General features: G+C 37.5%; 1 protein-coding gene across 4 annotated transcripts in view; it reads right to left on the reverse strand.

The window, feature by feature from the left end:
* Nucleotides 1–21938, reverse strand: part of DLG2 (discs large MAGUK scaffold protein 2) — a 1033555-nt gene that overhangs the window by 619904 nt on the left and 391713 nt on the right. Inside the window, exon 7 of one of the 4 annotated variants that reach the window (XM_050713155.1) lies at nucleotides 7236–7316. The exons of the other annotated variants lie outside the window; for them this stretch is intronic. Within the exon in view, the coding sequence (XP_050569112.1) occupies nucleotides 7236–7316 (81 nt within the window). The remainder of the gene's footprint in view (nucleotides 1–7235; nucleotides 7317–21938) is intronic. 4 annotated transcript variants of the gene reach the window in all.

The raw sequence follows: 21938 nt of genomic DNA on the forward strand, positions 1-21938 counted from the left end.
GTTTGCAGAAGCTATTTCTGAGCTCCTTACTGCTCTGTAATGATGGCTATATGTAATAAGTGAAAGATTGTGTTGGTGTTTTGTTGTTGTTGTTGTTGTTATTATTATTATTATTATTTAGCCTGGGAAGCTTTGTGTCTATCTTTCAGTGTTGAGAAACATTTGTAGCTCTCATGATAGTGAGCTGTTTAGCCAACCTAAGTTAACTTCATACCTAAGTAATCAAGAAATCCCAGACATTTCAAGTAATCACGTAATTATAGAAGTGTTCTTTAAACCAATTTTGATAAATTGATATATAAAAAATAAATAAAAGTCAAACATATTAAGTCTGTCATAAGGGGAAAAAATCAAGGAAGTAAAGAACAGTCTGATAATATATGTTGACCTTATAACCTTCTGTATGAAAGAATGGGAATGGAGAGGGTTTAATTACAGTCTGATGACTCTAAAGTTTCACTGGCTAGGAATGAGAAATAAATTTCTTCTTCCTTAAGAAGGGATGATTTTTTTTTACACTAATGTAAGCCATCTTTCATCCAAGTTTCCAAAATACATCTCACTGTTTCCATGAGGCAGGTGGTATAGGGACCATAGGACAGATGCGTGGATGTGCTCTCCTCTGGGAGGAAATATGGAGTATATTTAACAGCACAGTGAGGTTAGGGTTCACTCCAGAAACCAAGGTTAGCGGATGGTCAGGACCATACATCTGTTCTACAGGAAGCCATGGGAAATTAAACTGACACAAATATTCATCACTTTTGGCTTTGTTTCTCAAAAACGTAGGAAGTGCCTTCAGCAACAACACAGCCTATGCAGGTACCTCTTGGGCCAGTCAAAATTTACAGAGTTTTGTACAGAAGTGACTGTGAGACTGAAGCCATCGCTGTCTCGGAAAACAGTTGTATCCAAGCTACCAGCCTAATCTCAATCTAATATGAGATTAGGTTGGTAGCTGGCAAATCCCTACCTAATGTGATTTAAAATACCTGAACTAAAACCCCCTAGTTTTTAAAGTTTATATAATGGAAATTAGAACTGACCCAGCACTGCACAGTACAATTACAATTAACAGGATTTTTCTGAAAAATGGCTGTGGTGCCTTGGGGAAAAATGTAGGTCACAGCATCAATTAAAAGCAGAACAACCTCTTCATGCCCCTGTAACATTTAACCCCAGATCATTGGGTTGTTGTAAATTAAACAACCTACACTGCATGACATCACAGGAATGAAAAACTTCATGAATAACTAGTACAAAAACTTATTTCAATCTCCAGCATTCACTTTACCCCATATAACATGGGCGAGTAAGACAAAATTCTGATATCACCGGTATCTTCCTCAGTTTTGTTGAGCAAAACTACCAACTGCATATTCAGTTTTCTTTGACACTAACACCATATTCATATTAGACCTCTCCAGGAAAGTATGTGAGAATTACTTAATTGAGGATTAAAAACAGCAGTTACCTTTGCTGTTGATTGCAAAGGAGATGTACAATTATATAAGACTCTAGGGTTTGGTTGCAGTAACCGAAAGGTCTAACAAACACCATTGTATGCAGAGGAGTGGAAAATAGAACTAAATAATTTCAGAGAAAATGTGAGTTTCTGCAGGGACCACTACTGATAGTTTATTGATATATATTTCTAATAGCACTAGAAATATCAGTGATGTCTGTTAATAGAAGCCACCCCACAATTTAAAAACTTTCACCTTGAAACTATTGCCCCAAAATAATACCCCTTTTTAATAACACTAACTACCTGTTTCTGAAAAACAACAATTTTCAGTAGTATTCAAGCCAGAAGACAGCTATTCAATAATAAAACCCCTCAAACATTACTTGTTTTGTTAGTGTTCATCTAGAAATAGTAGATGATATCTTGTATTCATTTATGTCATTTGAGGTTTTATCATTTGCTTCAATAGGAAGGGAAGCAAATGCTTCTGCTCAGCTGGTGAGGTTGAAAAGCCAATGACATAAGGGGGGTAAGCCAGACAGCCTGATCTGCCAAAGTCCATCAGAGAGGCCAGAAGGGAACATTGGCTGACACCATAAGAGAAACGGGAAAAAAACTGATAAAATATACCACCACTTCCTCTACTACTCTTGAGTAATCATAAATAATAAAAAGGTACCACAGCCAAAATTAGACGTGATACCCATGCAATGTTTTCTGTACAAAATTATTCATAAACAAATGAGTAAATTGACAACTCTATATTGGTTTATAGGAAAGACCAAAGACTCATTTCTAAAAAGTTAGCAGGGGAAAAACCTAAACAGCTATGTTAGTTAATAAGTATGACCCCAAATATAGAAAGGAAGTGAATCTGTACATCAGAGAAATTCTACTTTAACTCAGACAGCTTTTGAGACTCAGATTCTGCCTATTTTCTCTAGCAGGTTTTTCAAATGACAATAAGGAGTATAGGAGTCCAGTTCCCCTTTTCCCAGATGAAACGTTAAGATCATGTAAAGAATGTTAACTTTTCATTAGCCCTATATCCATCACTACATCTTGGAGTCAGTGTTAAGGACTAGAACTCCAATGTTGAAGGCTTTCGGCAAATTTAGAAGTAAAAATGAAGTGGCTAAACTTCAAATAGTTTCCAGTCTGAGAGTAAAACAAGAGACAACAGAAAGAGGTGGACCCCAAAACCACAACTGTTCAACAGTTTTCATTAGCACTTGACCAAAGACTTTGACAACTATTTATGTAGCCATTGAATGTTTTTAGACATTAAGACAAAGACAGATTTTGCTGGTGAATGGAACAAAAAGCATGAAAACATGATTTGTTTGATTGTTTTTGAAAATTTCACAGCTGAGCAATGGACCTTTCCATCCTTGCCCAACTGGAGATAAGAGTGACTTTTTCCCAGTGAATGATACAGGGCAAGTAGAATAGAATCTACTTTTGTGGTACCTCAAACTTATAGAAGGTAGTTTATATGCAATCCAAATCAAGCAGGGTGCCATAAAAGAAATGCTAAAATGGGGCGTAGAGGGCTGGGGAGGGCAAATTAAAACTCATTTTAATTATACTTTTTCTAGGGATTGAACAGTGCACCTATAGACTTGTAGGCAGGGGGTCTCAGTTTCCCCTTATCTCTAAATGTGCTAGAATGTTATTGTATGAGAAGAGATCATTCACTGCACTGAGAGTATCTGTAACAGTCTACAGTAATGAATTACTTATATGTAAAACAGATAGAAAAAAATCTAATGGCTCTTCAGTCAGTATGATGCTTGACTTTCATCTCAAAGCACATTTCAAAAGAAAGGAAAATGTTATTTCCCTTTTATAGATGGAAAACAAAGGCAAAGAAAATGAAGCAAGCTCACAAAATGAGCCAAGAGACTGGTTGCAAAGCCAGGAATAGAAACAATGTGTCTCAAGTCTAGAAAGTCCAGAATTCCATTTTAAAGACCACACAAAATATCACAGGATGTAGGTGGCAAACAGTCACACAACATAGATACAATATCAAACCCTGTCAAACAGATCTTCTGGCTTTAATCAAAATTTACCAACTCCAGATTACAAATCAATGAAGGAACACTTAATTCAAAAATCAGTGATTTTGGCAGGATTTAGCCTTCATTCTCCACACATTGTGGCCAGGAGATGGCTGTACTGAGCTCTTTATCGATCTGGTGCATGGAGTTAAAAATAAATAAATAAATAAACAGAAAAAGCAAAAAAGTGAACCTAGAGGATGTCTTATGACACTGACTTTTTTTTTCCCCCCCTGGGATATTAATAATAGAAGTGTGGATGACATAAAATACTGCTGTATTTTATGAGAGAAACCCCTTCAGCTAAGAGATTGACAGCAATTATTTCTACTGAACTTTCAAAGGGTAGCCACAGGTAATGTGTGATTGATTCATGCTTGCATTGAAATGCAAGCTGAAAATCTCAAGCCAAGCAAAACACAGAGTGAGAAAAGCATTGCTGGCCTCCATCCACCCACAAGAAGAAAGGTGAAAGGAAGTAAATGCTCTCATTAGACCAAGTAATACAACTCCACATATTTTCATTTGAGCTAGTAGCTGGGGAAGAAGGTGATAAACTGCCTTAGTCACATAAGTGGAATCTCACTCACCTCTATCATTTAATCCCATATTCCTGCATTGAAGAAGAATTTGCTGAGTGAGTACGTACCTGAAATATTCAGAGTTCAAGGCAGAATGTATCATTATATCACTGAGTTTAGCCTAACATATGGCATCTCATAGCACTGACAACGGTAACGTACCTTAAACTAAAGTGTGTGTATCTATTTCAGAAAAGCATCTAATCTTGAAAACGTAATGCAGTGATCTACCACTTCCCTTGATAATTTGTCCAACGTTCTCACTGCTAGAAAAAGCCTGTCCAGCATTTGTTTCTGCTTTTCTCTGCTGCACTGAAGAATCCCCTTATTTCCAGTCTCCCCACAGGAACACACTGTCATAAAGTTATGTCTCTCTCTGGAGGATTTTTTCTCTAGTCTCTGTTCTCTCTCTATAAATATATTCAATATATTTTAAAAGTATAGACTCCAAAACTTGGCATGGTATTTTGCATTATCTCACTGTTGTTGCATAGACAAATGAAGCCACCTCCTTATTCTTAACTCTTAGTCCTTTCTTTAACATTAAATGTTCATTGTATAAGCTCCTGCTGAGCTGTTTCTTTCCTCTGAAACCATCTTAGAGTCACTCATTTCCAGCATAGGCGTCCCCTCTGCGTATGCGTGGGTGGCATTGCTTCCCTCTGGCTATGTAATCTTTCTCTTCCAAGTAATAATCATTTTGTTTGAGTGGATTCTGTTTTACCATGCCAGACTGTAACTGGACTGCTCTGACTGCTGTGCCCTCCTCTTTTTCTACTTTTTCAATCTTTGCATGACCTGCAAATTTTGCCATCCATGAATTTATTTCACTTTCCAAGTAATTTGAGAAAATATTGAAATATGTTGTCCACAGCCAGTTCTAAATTGTGGGAGACTCTCTCTCAGTATTTCCACGTGAGGGTCATTTCTCATTGACTAGCACTTTGAGACGTCAGCTAAGCAGTCCTTAATGAATATTATTTTGATATAGTATACTGTTATTTATCTAAACAAGATACAATGTAACATTAAATCAAAGGCTTTACAAAAGCCTAAACCACATTTAGGGCCATTCATCAAGCAAATTCACATTCTAAAATGAAGTTTATCTAATATGATTGCTTTGCTTTAAAACTATGCTATCATTAATTTATTCTTACCATAAATTTACTCTTACACTTGCTTTCTTAGCTAAATCCTCATTAATCATTCCTATATTTATCCAGGGATGACATCTAGCTAACCTGCTCTGTAGCTTTATTTAAAAAAGAAAAATAAATAGTATGATACTCATACTCCAGAACATGAAAAATATTCTAACAAATCTCTTCAATCTCCTTTTTTATGGCTCTTAGGTGAAAGTTATCAAGTAACGAGCCTTCTGATTTACTTATTTTATCACTGGCAGATGTTGTTTAACATGCTTTTAAAGATTCAGTGCTGTTTGCATAGTAGGGACACTGGATCTCCTACTACCATATGGGCTTGTTAAGGAGCAAACAGCACTTTCCTCCTACTGTGTGCCACTCAGTATTGAAGAAGTATTAGAGTTTTTGTTCATCTTTGTGTGAATAAATGACACAATTAATTAAACAGTGACTGACTAGCTTCATTTTTCTTCTTTGAAGGTGTTAAAAAAAGCAGTAAAAATTAGTTATGTGCATCCAAAATAAACCAAGCTTCATTAGACCTTTTGCAAAATCCTAGGAGGCAGAAAATGAGTGTATAGATACATACTGTAAGAATTCTTATCCATTATATGTACCACTGAATTCATCCTGGGTTGCCACCTTAAGTGCCACGTATTTTTGGCGCTTACATTTATGAAAATTACTTAGACATCATAAGCTGTTATAAATTGATGTCCATCTGGCAGAGAGCTCTGCAAGGGTCACTCAGAATTATCACCTGCCCTGTTTATCCCTGTGTCTTGTTAACTCTGAAATCAAACGATAGCATTTTGGACATCAACAATATATCCCTTTAGAATACTTTTACCAGAAATATCCCATTAGTGAGCATTACCCTGAAATTTTAACCTGTCTCCTTTTTCTCACGAGATTCCAAAGGACCTAGCTGGCAAGCAACCAAAATATCAAGTTTCTCTCTTGTCTATTACCGTAATGGTGGGAGGTCATACACTGAAAACCGAGAACACAAATGCAGTGTAAACTAAATTGAATATTTTGATAACAGACATTTATGGAGGTTAGTAACATCATGCAACGAAGTCATTGCCTTTTTTGTTTGCTTGGTTTTTTGTTTGAATTGGATCTTTTTTCATATTAGTAACTTCATTGACAACTCCTGTACTGAAAGAGCTCTTTGATAAAATATATATACAGATAAACAAATAAAACATTATATATACACTACATACATTATATATATAATATATATACATTATATATATATACATATATATATATATATATACACACAATATAATACATTATATATATATATAGAAAAACAAATAAAACATCTTCATCAATGCTGTTGTCTGTCAGGCTTCTCAGGTCCATGATAGCAGCACCATTCAGCACAAATATACTTAGTTTTCCCTTCCTGTATCTCAGGTTGGTCCTGCCTGTTACAACTAAGAGATTGATTGCATCACTGCAAGTCCAAAAGAGAATAAAGACATTTCAAAAAGAAAAAGGTGAAATTTTCCTGATCACATGAGATATCTAAAATCTAGGCACTGACATGTTATTTGACCATAAAGAAAGTATAGACAATAGAAAGAGACAATCATTTTTCTGGCACAATCCATCTCAATCTATAGGAGACATCCAAAACCAGTTAGAAGGACTGCATTCAGGAAGAGTCTCTCGATTGGCTATCACTATTGACTTGGTCAGACGTCATAAGCCAGGTGAAGCCAATTGTTTTTTCCAAATTGTTTTCAGGTTGATCACTATGTAACTGAGGCAGAACCTCTTATATGCTACAGCATTTTGTCAGTTACTGAGGCGTTCAATAAATAAATAAAAATAAATGTCAAAACTCTGAAGCAGCAGTCCAGAAACTATTTCCTTTCCTCACTTTTTTTTTTTTTTTTTTTTTTTTTTTTTTTTTTATCCACAGCTCAGTGCACTACTCTCAGTGCACTACTCTCACCTGTGCATTAGTCCATTCCATTTCAGGAAAAGGTCCCAGCTGAAGGCCTCTACCTGTGGGATTCTCTTCCTCTTGGCCTTTCTGGAAGTACATAGAGACATCTACTCAGGACATGTTCCAAACTCATATTTTTCATTGTGTTTGCATACGGTGCTTAGTTGTGTGGTTTTGCTTCCCAGGCTGTTTTTCAGGGGTTAGGGGTCTTTCCTGCTATAACCGCTCTGGGAATATATCTGGCATGCCATTTATTCCCTTCAAGCTGTAAATTGGTGTTATTACAGGCTGAAGTTTCCAGAGGCTTTTTAACATAAATGAAATAGTATTATATTATACAATATTCAAAAAGGCAAGTAAATACTATTGATTATAGGTATCTATTAAATAGCTGTTTTCCTTCAAGGAAGAACAATCAAGGGAGACATATTTTACAAGAATTAATGCTGCATTACTGTACTTCAGTATATTTTTAGTATGCAACATCTACCAATCTCAAGTAATTATTAGCAAATCAAGCAAAAATGCTATAAGGAATAAATAAACATTTTCTTGAAAGTCCACCCTTTTCTAGCTAAAATTAGAAATAACCTTGTTGCTTCCATATTTTAAAACCTACTCTAATTATCACTATGAATTTGTGAAGTTTTAACAGTAGGAAACTATACATTTGTTTTTAATGAATATCAGGCTTCTTTTTTTGTGTGTGTATGAAATGGAAGTTCTGCAATGAATTCAGGCCCCTCACTAGGCATGAGTCAATGCCATTGGAGAAAACACGAGTTCCCACCAAACAACAATACAAGAGAGCTCTGTAAGTAAAAGGGAGAGATATGTTGCAAGGATCACAGAGTTTGTTAACAGCAAAACTATCATGTCTGTAGCTATGCATCCAATGGCTTTTATATATAGAGAGAGAGATAGAATGTTTAATACCTAAAGTACTGAAAAGCTTTTTTACAAAGTCTGTATTCTTTATGATGTTTATGTAAAGTTTATCCTCACCTTGTAGTATACTACTTTATAGACTTTTTTTTTTTAAATAAGATACTTTTAAAAGATACTACTTTTTTAATGCAAAAGGACAAACACTAGTATTTTTTTATTCTCATCTGCAAGATTGTCTTTTTACCTGTAAGCATAAAACCACCAGGCTAACAAGGCATTCAGGGAAGTCTTGAAACACTGTCAGTATAAAGAATGGCTACTAATTGTGAAAACAAACAAACAAAAAAAAACAACAAAGTATAACATTTTAAATGTTAAGTATAGTCTAAAGAAAAGGGACTTCTAGCTCTGCTTGAAAGGATTACTGCTGTCATAAAACAGTATTATTAAGAGCTGAGGTTTATGCTGATGCTGTCAAACTTCAGGCATTTGGATGTACCAGCTGGGAGCAGAGTCCTTTGAAACATGGGAAACTCCTGAGTATGGTTCAAAGCTTAAATGCACTGAATTGCCCTTTGGAGGATGCATTCCTACCATGCCTTGTGTAAGTAGGATGGATTTAGATCTGAATATTCAATCAAACTAATATGGACAGGATTTTTTTCACATGACAAAATCTGGAATATTCAGTGTAATGAGTGGAGGGAGGTTGTGGAGTCTCCTTCTCTGGAGATATTCAAGGCCCGTCTGGATGCCTACCTGGGCAGCCTGCTCTAAGGAACCTGCTTTGGCAGGGGGGTTGGACCCGATGATCTTTTGAGGTCCCTTCCAACCCCTTCAATTCTGTGATTCTGCGAGTGGCTATGGATTCCCACACAGGACCAAGCCTACCATGGGTGGTTGGGAAGCACTAAATGGACAAGCCCACCAGGGCTGATGCACTTCAACCATGGCATATAAGTATGTTTAGTTTAGTTTGTAGAATAGATTCTGGAGACTTACAAAAAGAAATGTAGAGATTCATAGACATAGGAGAAATGCTCATGGAGCACTAAGAACTGCTCTGAGGAAGGAAACATTAAATGCAAAAATATAAGTAAGGAATATATTTATGAAGATCATTAACTAAAGAGGAGCCAAGAATGAGGTTCTGTTGCAAAACAGCTTTCCTTTAAAATATTAATAATATCTGTGTATAAGGACAATAGGTTATAACTAGTGTGCTGTAATCATTGATGATGAGACACCAGCAGAACTGTATCATTTTGGGGACACTGTGTTTTAAGGTAGGTACTGAACAAAAATGAAGAAAATATACAGAAGAGGAAAAAGAGTTATGAGGTGTTTAGAAATCACAGCCTAGGAAACACCAAAGACAGGATATTACATGGGGATAGTGATCAGTTGCCTTCACTGAGGCCAGAAACCAAAGATATCATCCTAAACAGGAAACTGTGGAAAATGTCCCTAACTGCTAGGATGCTGAAACCTTGAAACAAACCCTTTCCAGCCCCCCATGCTATGACTCCATAGATTTTCTCCATCAGAAGTTTATTTCCTAGTAATTTCAGCAATTTTAATTCAGAACCAGATGATTAATAGCCTGCCAACAGCAAAAGGCATATTTCCTCTGTGTTAATATATGTATATATATACCTGCTTTCAAATCAAGATTGTACAAATTGCACTGAGTGGATCTATGGTGTAGAAATGTAATCCCCTTTGTAAAAATAGGCTCTTGAATAAATTCTACTCAAACAGCAGTGAGGGAGTGTTTATAACAGTGAGGGAGTCTTAGGCATCGTAGAGTATAAGTAAAACAATCCTAAAGGTGAGTTAGCATGAGTTTCCCAAACAGAGTTTTCTAGTGTCATTAAATGCAGAAAGGTATCACTTTATCTCCAGCTGCTGCTTCAGAAGGGTGGGGGTTTCCATCTGTCATTTCTGACAGCCACAGGAACATCTTAGATCTTGCAGGACATCTAAAATAGCACCTTATGCCTATCTTAGGCAACTGAATCTCACCCCAGAGTCTTCATTTTATTATTTTTAAGGTCTTTTATTTAATAGTAGACAGTGACATTGGTACTAATGATATATATTATAAATATATACTTTAAATATAAAGTTTTGGAGTTTTATTGTATAGAAAATTTAAATCTCCTGCTCTTTAATTAAAAAACAAACAAACAAAAAAAAGGTGTTTCAGATATCTTAAATGTTATGAACAACTATGACACTTGTGATCCCTCAGGACAGCTCACTTTAAAATAAAAACAAAAACCAGCCAAACTTTTACACAAGACCTAAAGACAAACTATTTTCAGTGTTCAAGTATTCCTCTTTTGAAGGCCTTGCATACACCTAAACTGGACCACTGTCTGGAAAGCCTTGTGAATCTGTGGATTAAAGCAGGATCTATTTATTGCCATGGAGAAGAAATGGCACATATTCAATACTGGGAAGTCCAACAAAATTTACTTTCATACAAGAACGTGAACATACAAGAACAGTATCCTACAAGTCAGACACCCAAAGAAAACAGAAGAAAATAGAGTTTTCTGCTTGAAAAAAATCTTCAGAAATTGAAGAAGATCATGTGAAAATCTCAAGGAACTACAAAATCCCTGACAAGCTTACATAGAGGGCACTGAAGTATTGCCGTGCCAAGTAACAGTAATAAAACATGAACAAAGGGAGGAGAGACATGTAAAGAAAAAGGGAGAAGAGATGTGTAAGGAAAATTGTGATATTGTGTGTAAATAAGGCAAGAAAATCTGCCCTTACAGGAACTTCAGTATACTGAATGGTATCTGCAATCAACATTGTTAAATTCAAATATGTTCCTTACACCAATGATGTAATTATGCAGCATTTACACACTCACAATTACAAGCAACACTAAAATCAGCATTTAGCAATGGGGTATTGAACTTTTGTGGCAAATAGCTGCATTTAAACTAAAAACTTCAATTATGTCAATGAGGGGAAGAGAAGTTTCAAGTAAAAGCTGAGAAATATATAGGAGGCTACCATTTCCTTTTAAAATTTGAGTCTTTCTTCTTGCCAACTTACAGCAGAATAATAAAAGCTTGATAGCACATTGGTGATGAGTCCAAAAATACTTTTAAAACAAGCAGGCTTGTGAATGAAATGAAAATTCAGGAGCAGCAGATGGGTTTAACTGCTGTTAAATGTGGAGTGGTTTCCAAGAACATGGTGTATGTAATAATAAATAGCCAGAGACATAAAGTTTCCCCAGTAGTTTAAATCCTGAGCATACGAGCTAAGTGAGTGCTTTCAAGCTTTGGCTCACTGCAACATCCTTACATTTTCACCCTTGTCTACAGCAGCAAAAAATGCTTGTTATTGACAATGGGTGTCAGCAATGGGTGCAATTAAAGCTGTGCCGAGCAGTTTTACAAGCAGGCAGGTTTAACATGGGCTCTCTGAAACAAGAATAGTTCTTGGCTGCGCTTGCAGGTTAATCACATTCAGTACCAGCATATTCATTGTCAGCAATGGATAATTATGCTAGTGTACACAATGCCTCAATTTGTGCATATGTTTTACATAATAACCATGTTATGAATTGCCTCCCCTTCTAATTCTTGATCTGGATGCAGGAATTGGGATGGCATGCTACGTACAGGATTTCTGCAGCTAGGATCTGACTGCCTCCATGTCTCATGCCCTGTTGGTTTAAAGCAAAAGTGAAGTCCCAAAGGCCCATCAAAGCAGGCAGCAGCTTTTCCATGTGCACTTAAAACAGTTCTGGCTTCATCTCCTAAACCACCAGAAAATGGTTTTGTCAAGTGGCAGCTATAACAAGTCAAAGCTGCACTTGTTACCCTGTATCATTATATTTGACTGACACAAATATTTGCGACACAGAATAAAACTGGAACTTATAAAGCCATCCAGCATTGCACAAAGGCATAGTCAAGGAAGGGTTCAAAAGAATGAGAGAAAGTGAGAGAGAGCAGAAATCTACTTTGGGACTGAAGCCCAGAAAAAAAAAAATAAATAAAAAATCATGCCTTTTCTCTTCAGTTAAGCCAATTGCTTCTGTAAAAACAAAAGGTTTGGGAGGAACTGTGAAGAAGAGCAGTGCTGGGTCCAAAGAAGCCTTTGGAATTCAGTCAGACATGTGCTTTAATGTATGAATCTGCCTGTAGAGAGGCAGCAGGTATCCTGGTTAGTCAGTGTATAGTATCAGTACCTGCTGAATACTATCTTGGATGAGCAGGAGGGAATGGGATTAGTAAGGGAACGAGTGCAAGAAACGAAAGGTGAGGAGACAAGTGAAAGAACTGTATCAAACAAGAGCAGGGATGTCACATCTTCACATGGGATGCAGGGTACATGCTTGTTCTGTTGCCAGCCTATTACTTTTCACTGTTAGCTTAGAAAAATCATGTTTCTAAACTGGGATTCCATAAACACCTCTTTTTTTCCACTTAATTGTCTCTGTAAAACAAATGCTGAAATAACTGTTGCAAAAACACAGCTCTTCAGTCCTATCCTTGGACACCATTCATGAAATGGGAAAAAAGAATACAGGCTACTGATGCTCGTGTGGCATTCAGAGATCAGTCATTGTCCAGTGGTCTTTCAAGGGATCTTCTCCATCCCTTGTGTGTACTTACTGAGGGGTAGCAAGACCTCACTCTACTGCTTGGAAAACACAGCCATCAAAGCAGCAGTCCCCAAAGCATGCCTTTCATTCCCAGCCCCCAAATTAATGGTTAAAAAACCACCATATAGGCTCATGTATTTTTGGTCAATCTAATAAGTAACCTTACTAGCAGAGTATAATTAGTTTGGAGATTTCCAGAGCTGTTGCTTCAGACCAGCAGGTCTCACCTGAAACAGCCTTACTGCTGCTGTCAAACAGCTGTGAAACTACTTGTTTTTGTTGTTCCCTGTTGATGTTGCTGCTGGTGTTGCTGGCTAGCTTAACCTGTGTAATATTGTAACTCCTCCTGGAAATGGCTGTACCTCCAAAAAAAGGCAGCTGAGCAGCTGGCTCAAGCCTGGACCATCACTAGCCTCAATGCTAGCTGTTGGTTGAAGCCCTGGCTCTGGTTTGGATCAATCCAGCTGGTCTCTTCCAGGCCAAAACTGCTCTAGAAGGGACCAGGAGCCAGACCATGCAAACCCACTTCCTGTACCGCAGTGCAGACCCAGCCACTTTCCACTACCAGAGGTGCATAATGCACTACCTGAGGTAAAATCACCCAGCACTAATTGTAGAGTTTACTATGCCATATGTTGTGGGTTTTTGTTTTGTTTTTTTGTTTGCTTGTTTCTTTTTTTTTTTCCTCCATCTAGCAGTCACCAATGACTTTAAGAGTGGTTTCTAGAAATGCAAATGTTTGTTTTCAGATTTCTGTTTATCAGAGCTATCAGCAATGACACAGTCTGATTGATTCTGCAACAGTGTTTTTTTCTTTGTTTGTTTATTTGCTTGTTTATTTTTAACATCCTTTTCACCAGCCATTTAGACAGGGAATTGTGAGAATAAGAGACTACATGATTAAACCTAATGTTTAGTGAAAACTACTTAAACTCATGCTCAGTAAACAGGTCTCTTCTCAGATATTTCTCAGCCAGTTGCATTAGGTACATCAAAAATGGATTTGATATGCATGAGCTCCTCCTTCACCTCCTAATAAAGTAAGGATAATAGTCAAGCACAAATACATAGGTTTGTCGGATTTTTCCCCTGAAAGTGTAAACAATATTTTTTTTTTTCCTGAACAACCAACATGAGCCTCTTTTGCATTATATAGGCTGTATTTCTGGCATATCCTGCAAGGCTTCAGATCAGCAATTCTGCTTTCCAGCTGAAGCCAATACAAAATATTTTACATCTTTTCTCATGGGTTGTTCACTCTAAATGACCTCCATTTTAATATTTTTTTTTCTATAACATTTTGGAGATCATCTTCCCAACTCGTTCTCAGCTTCAGGAGTTCTTCACTAAATTAGTAGTAATAAGAGTTAAATACATGCCACAGCCAACTGTAGTTGTTATCCAGTTTCTTACCTTGAATCGGCATTGGCAGCATATCTCCTCTGAGACCAGACTGGTTATTAAAATATGGTTATTTGGAACAAAATTTAGGCTCAGGATTTTTTTTCCTCCTAACTTTTTATCAAATGTGTAAGAGACTTTTTCTACAACCAGCGACTCTCTTACAGGTATATATGCAGTTTGTGAATCATACAGTTTAACTAAAAAAAAAAAAAAGTTATTTATCTGAGAAAAAGTGGGAATTTACCAAGCCATTTTGGCAATTGGTTTGTGGTCAATATTAGCTTCTATTCATTTCCTATGAATAGGAACATGAGATATTTACGCCAACCATTTGAAGTCGCTGTATCACCTGTAATCACCTTTATGAACCTGTATCACCTGTAATGCAGAAACTATTTCCAGGTGTTGCAGAGTGGAGTGGAATAAGAGGATTGAAAGCAATTTAGTATTTCACCTATCAAGATCATAAGGATCCTCTAATTCTTTCACCTTCCCAAACTCATTAGTAAGATTAATTTCCCTGTGTTGCTCTCCCTTCAAAGAAAGCCATGTGTGTTGAGGTTACGGATGTTAACTTGGATCAGTATTATGACCTACCAGTACTCCAAAAAAGCAAATAACGTAATATGTAGCAGGAGTTCATTCAGCTTTGACTGAGCACCCCATTTTTTTCCAGAGACAATCTGGTCATGACTTTCTAACCTTTCTAGGTCCTACTGCTTGTGAGGATATCACAGATGTGCTTCCCACTGGAACATTTTAGTTGTCCAGCACAACTCAAATGGCAATATAAGGAAAGAAGTGCTTTCCAGGGTTTGAATGAGCAGAAACATTTGTACTGTTTCTCTAAGACATCTGCTGATTCACCAAGCTCATAAAAACACCTGGCATAAATTTTCTCTGAAACATCATTCCTTTTTCTCCTAGCAAAGCTAATAAGTGTGCTTGCTCTGCTTATCCTTAAGGTAAGGGTCATTTAACTAAGTGTACAAATTGGAGATTAGTTGGTCTCCATCATCCTCTGATGCCTCTGGAGGCTAGAATCATGCTCAGCCACTGAGATGAGGGTGTTTATGCCATTTCAGTGCCAAAGAGACCAGTCTAGCCTTCATTTGTCACTGCTAAAAGGCAAAGGTTTCCTATGGCTGTGGTGTCATATCTACCACAGACACATTTGTGGATGTCTCAGATGCCCTATGACATATAAAATACTGCTAAATGTCTGCAGTTTGGCAGTTTTATTACTCTTGGAGAATATTTTTTCAACTTCCACTCTGCTTCCTTCATTTCTAGGAACACAGTTTCTTGATGAGGAAAGAAACTTTTTTTTTTTTCTATTCTTTCAGCTAATAAAACATATGCTTTCCTTGGTACCATTACAAGTTGAGAGTCCTCAAACATGCTGTGCTGTTCATCCATCCAGTTAGTTCAATACTCCTTTAATGTTAAGGTCTCCTGAGTAAACTCTGTTCTTTGGAGTCCTCCCTCCCTGGTGAGCCATTGCACACTTCGCGCACTTTGGACCATGCTGTCCAGTGGAGATGACACCTCACACTTTCCCTCCCTCCCTCAAGAGCCCCAAGATCTGGAAAGCACTTCTTTACTAGGATATGTGCAACACTGATCTCTTTTAGTATTAATAGTAAATTTACTATCTAGTGTCCAAACCTGTGCTTTTCTGACAATAAAAACAACTGTTTCTTATAATATAATGAAGTGTACACCATGTCCAACTTCATAAATGTCCCATTTACTTTCAGTTCAACAGTGCATTTATCTCCTAACAAACTGCTGCTCATTGTTCCTATGAGGATTTGTGTGAATAAAACACACTGCTTGCTCTTGCCAGCTTTTGCAAAGTGTTTTAATCCATCCTTCTTCCCACGTTATCTTTTGTGACACCCAGAGCATTGGCTTCTGTTAACTAACACTTTTGCAACTCCACATGCATTTTTGCTACAGTTGGAGTTGTGATGCCATACACTTAGTTCTCTTCTCTTACACTACTGGGATTCTCAATTAGGATAATAGATATTCATCTATTACTCTGAGCCTGGACTTGGTGTCTTCTTTTATTTGTCAAATCCTTACATCTTTCTTTCTGGGATTCCTTAGCTTTGTTTACCTTCCCAATTGCATGCGTTGGGATGAGAATCCCTTCTCCATTATTTCCTGCTATAGGACAGCTAAGGGGTTTTGACATGCTCTTGGAAGAATTCCAGTTAGATGACTGGTAGAAAACAAACACGGGGTGTAATACAGAATAGAGACTCATTGTGTGTCCATGGCGCACACCAAGGATCATCAGCTTGGGAAGCACAGCAGACTATGCTTACATCTCAATGCATATGTTCCAACATGATCTCTCATCACAGACTCAACCCTCCAGCAATGCCAAATGGCTCTTCACTCACAGTTTCCTCAACCTTTTGTATCTCTGATTAAAACTACTATTGATATTTCATGCTTATGGGGTATTAAACATTCCTTGAGCTTCTTTACTTCAGTTTTATGGTCTCTTTGCCTGAGGCAACAAAACCTATCAAACATAGGTATCAAACAAGAGTATGTTTGCTGGTATTCACTGCCTGCAAAACTAGAGTGGTGTTCTTTTCATTGTCCTCCACCTTCCTGGAGAATTTCATTCCCAGTGAGGCTGGCTTTGAAGTGTTTCAGTCTCCTTCTCTGTGTATTTTCTCTGTTCCTTCTAACTCTTTCTACAAATTGTGCTCAGCAACCCCTTGGTTCAACAACACTTGCAATAGGTCATCTTTAGACTATGTCTGGTTTCAGCAAGCTGGAAATAGAGAAATCTGATGTCACCTCCCATGACCCAGAGACTGTCTTACTAATGCAAACACAGAGGCATTCACTGGCTGTCTCAGAGAGGACTAATTGAAAAGAGTTCTGTCATGAGACTCATTTAAAATGCATCCTACCTGTTTTAACATTAAATTTCAAATCTTTCTTTATAAGAAAATAAAGCAAATGTTACTACACACAAAAGAAATATAATTACAATGAAAAACATTTGGGGAATATAACTGCTCTATTTTTAGTGCCTTCAGGGGCATAAATATGCATTTTAGAATTTGTGCTATATCTATATAAATAAAATACACAAATTCAGAAATATATTGGCAGGAAATCTTTGTGCTGTTTAATTTTAGCAGAATGCTAAGCATTAGAATTTGACCTCATGACTCACAGGAAAAAAAAAAAAAGTATTTAAAGAATAGAAATAATTGTTTTACATCAGTAGGTCCAACCTTCCTAGATTTAAAGGAGAGACACTCTTTAAAGACTTTGCCAAATTTAATTGTTATAACATTTAGTCCCCCAAATGACAACAGAATAGAATTTTTATGAAGTTTCTTTCTGAATATTTCTCAATTCTCTTTAGATGAATTCTTGGTGAGTTAATACCTATATCTCCTTTAAATACTCATAGCTCTTAAATAAAATGAACTCTTCTTTCTTCTGTCTTTAGGTTGATATCATTGGGATATTGAAAGCCTGCAAATCTTCATATTACTTTGTGAGTCTCCTGAGAATATATTTATACATAGAGTATACCTATTTTATCTCTATATATAATGTTTTCTGTATTGATTTCATGCAACAGCTCAGCAAGAATCTGCCCATCTTCAGAAGATGAAGGGATGTGTGTTTATTTATATAAGAAAAATGATACATCCACAGTTTATCCTCTAAAATATTAATCCTCTTTCTGAGCTACTACCCTGAAGAATTATGTCACTGAAAACAGAGAATTACAGAGCAACCACACACACACAAGTAGTTGTGCATTGTACTTGTAAAGCTCACTACCATGCACATGCCATTCACTGAATTTCATGACAGCAATAAAATGAACAGTGCCCTTTAATGCCTTTACCATCACATTTCACAAGAGTATACTCTGTGCTTTTTTCACATAACTTCCCCTTATTCATTCTGCCTACACAAAGTAGCTCAAATTTCTTACAGCTGCCAGTCTCTCCCTACACCAGCACTAAACACCTCCCTAATCCTGCTCATCAGTCCCCTTGCTCTGCTAACACCTGCATTCCTGAGAGACACTTTCTCATGGCTGATGTGCACCTTTTGGAAAAACTGAATATGGGAGAGGTGGGAGATGGAGATAAAGAGATTAAGGGAGCATTGCATGAGAATGTGCACTGGAAATGTCATTGGTTCGAGTGATATGGGAGGACTAAGGCAATTCAGCTACATCACCAGATGACTGCAGCATCCATAATCCCTGACAGGTAGGCAAATGGTGCTCAGTCCCTTTCAAAAAACTTTGTGGGTGAAATTAGCTCTGCAGTATTAAGTGGTATCATCAAAGTGTGATGTGTAATCAAGTGTTTGATACCACTGAGCTCATCCGAAAAAAAAAATGGGTGCCAATTTCATCTTACTAGCTCATGGGATACATGACTACAGGGTGTCTGTCACAAACTGCAGCTAAATTTGAAAAGTCATAGATCAGATTTATGACAAGATATGGATTGTTCAGGTATTTTGCTTTAGAATGAGTACTTATCAGAATGGACAGAAATTTATAATCCCCTCTACATTGCAACACTTGGCTAGAGAAATATCAGAAATAAACCACTTTTAAAGATGAGATTTCTGGTCTGATTAAGAGGTTGCTTATCAGCAAATCCTAAATCACTCTGACCACATCCATGATAATGAGTGACCCTATTTTTTACAAACATACACACACATCAACTGCACACAGGAGACAGAGCTAAGGTTGCCATGGGAACTTTACCTCCAGATTTTTTGGTTTTGTGCAAGTAGAATAACACATATCTAATGTTTCAATAACTTAGTTTTACCCTGTAATTAACTGTGTCCACATTTTCTTTAAGCGGAAACTCAGTTTATCTGGTGGGTGAATAGTACTGCCCCATGCAATAACTTTATTCAATATTTTCAAAACTTGGTTTTCTAAGCAGGGGATATTTTACACAGAAGTCACTGTGCAGGAATGACTCCAGTATAGAAATAGCCCTGTCAGCGCTACACCATGTGGTCCAGCTGCTGATAAGGTAACCTCTACAGCAGCACTGAACTTAGCACAAGCTGTGCAGTTGCAACCTAGATTATGCTGGTTTTTGACATGGGCTGATGCTGAGGGATGGGAAGAAGCAGCACGCTTCTGGGCCCTGATACCTCCCCTTCACCAGCAACCATTGCCACACACACCTTTAATCCACATGAGGAGCACCAGTAATGCCCAGCCTTGCTCGCCAGGGTTGTCCTCCACTCACTATTTCTTCCTCAAGCTAGCTGTGAATGTAGGAATACATTTAGGTTCTCAGTCTAAACTTAGGCTTTGGGTTTTCAGAGGTGCTGGCCTACAAACTTCATTGATGTTAGCAGTTGAAAGTATGCAGCAAATAGCCTTTCTCAACAAGTTTTCCCTGCAGACCAGGTCTTTTGGGTCTTAGAGAAGTTGCATGAAGGCACCAGAAAAGAAGAATGGTCGTTGGAGTCATCATCTGCCTTTTCACTAAAGTGAAAAGTCCAGAGAAGAGGATGCTGAGGGGAGACCTCATCACTCTCTGCAGCTGCCTGAAAGGAGGCTGCAGCGAGGACGGTGTTGGTCTCTTTTCTCAGGTGAATCTTGGAAGTCTTTTCCAACTTATGTGATTCTATGATTCTAAAGGAAAACGCAGTTTTTTGTGCTATCAATCTCCAGAACAAGGCATACTAGAAAACAAAAGAAGCAGACAACCTTTTCTCCACTTTTGAGCATGTTGCTTCGTCTAGAGACTTGGACCTTGCCACAGATTGTACCCAAAGAAGGATCCTAGCACTGTGCAAGCATTATTGATCTAACTGCAGTAACAGTGCAGTTACTGACCCCAAGAAAATTAACTTTATACCCTGCGTTTGTGATACATATAAAGGTATGTCTGCCAGTACTGCAGACACAGAAAATGTGCTTTCTGAAGAGCCAGCTGGTGTACTCAAGGGGAAAGGAACTGAGAAGAAAACCAAGTCTTTGGCACTGTAGTGAAATGAGACCCTACCATATAGGTCTGTGCTGAGGAAGGAGTTCAGTTAAAATATTCAATGAGTCTCCTCCCTAAAGGAATCACACTTAATACATGTTAAAATATAATTGTATAATTGGAACTCAAGTGTTTGGGTTATGTAAAAGGTGCTGTAGGCGTATCAGCTTAGACAGAGGTAATTGGATCTTGTATATTAACATTTTTCTCTTAAAGTGATATTATTTTTTTTTTATTTTTTTTTTAACTGTTGGGAATGCTGAAGCTAGAAACTTGAGGGGGAAAAAAAGGTGCTGTTTGGAACTCTGAGTTTAGCCCTGTGTTTGCTTTGTTCCTACCTCTGTCACTGACTGGACTGTAAAAATATTTTTGCAGTAGATTGCCTGCTTAACAACACTGCTACTGCTTTTGGTGAAATCAGCATAAAACTGAATCGTCAGTAAGCATCAATCATGGTGCTGAAAATAGGACTAGATAGTAGCATTAAATAATACAATAGTTTGCGTGTATATATAGTAACAGGTCGTACACTGAAGCCGCAAAAGTCTGTGGTGGGGCCAGAAATAGAAGAAAACAGAGCTTTAATCCCTCCTTGAGGCAAGGGTTAACATTTCATACAGAAAAGAGTAAACAGCCACACATCACTGCTTAGCTCTGTCTGTTTGAATATACAATAAAACAAATATGATTTTACTCACAATAAGTCAAATGACAATCAATGGCTATACAGCTTTTGAGTATCCAGTTGAAGTCCTTGAAAAGTCAAGTGGATGTGCAGGATAGTACGTTAATACTCCATCACAGGATGTGGATAGAAAAATGTCACTGACTTCTTGGATTTTCAATTATATTGCAAAGATTTCTAGAGAAGAGGAACCATTAGGTTTGAAAAGGATACACTGCATCTCTAGAAAGTGAAGCAACAGAACACAGGTGAAGGCTGTTGTCAATTTTATTTTGTTTCCTTTTTCTTAAGATAAAAGGAAAGTACAGTTCTTCAATCTGGGGCTGGGGGAGGGGGGTGAGGAGAGGGAAATCACATGTACAAAAGCTTCACCTAGTATTTTCTTATTTCATCACCATTAACCAACCCATTCGTGTCTTTTCAAATAAAAGAAAAAATATCCTATTGAAGAAATTTCAGGAGAAGAACCCAGACCTGAGGCTTCTTATTAAGAAATTTGTACCAAACTTTGGAATCTCCAGATCCAACCAAAATTTCTACTCAAATCAACAGAAGTTTAATTCAAACTACAAATGTCTCCCTAATTTCTTATTTCTCCCTCCATACAGTGCCCACCGAAGACCTCCCTATCTTCACTCTACAATGTGAAGCTTTGTGAGAAGTTTGAGAACAGTACAGATACCTTCGTTCTAGGTGAGTCAAAGCCTCTCTTGATAAATGAGGGGAAAAAAGCTACTTTTTGGCTGCATTCTAAAAGTCTTAACAGATCAAGTATTGTGGATTGAAAAGAGCTGGGTGGCCTAAACAGAGCTCCCTCTTCAAGGCTTACCTGCATGAGAGAAAAGAAGAAGCAAGAAACAGTCCCCTAGACCAATAGGTCAACTTTTCTTGTATTCCCTTACTTGTACCCACACCATGTACATAAGCAAGAGAGACACAGCCCTTTTCCAGAGGCATTCCCAATGCACTTATCAATCCACTCTAGTAATTTTGCTCCAAGGCTTGTGACTGGAAGTTCTTACAGAACTACAATATTGCTGAGGTTGGAAGGCACCTCTGGG

This window comes from Cygnus atratus, chromosome 1 (assembly GCF_013377495.2).
Source record: "Cygnus atratus isolate AKBS03 ecotype Queensland, Australia chromosome 1, CAtr_DNAZoo_HiC_assembly, whole genome shotgun sequence".
NCBI lineage: Eukaryota > Metazoa > Chordata > Aves > Anseriformes > Anatidae > Cygnus > Cygnus atratus.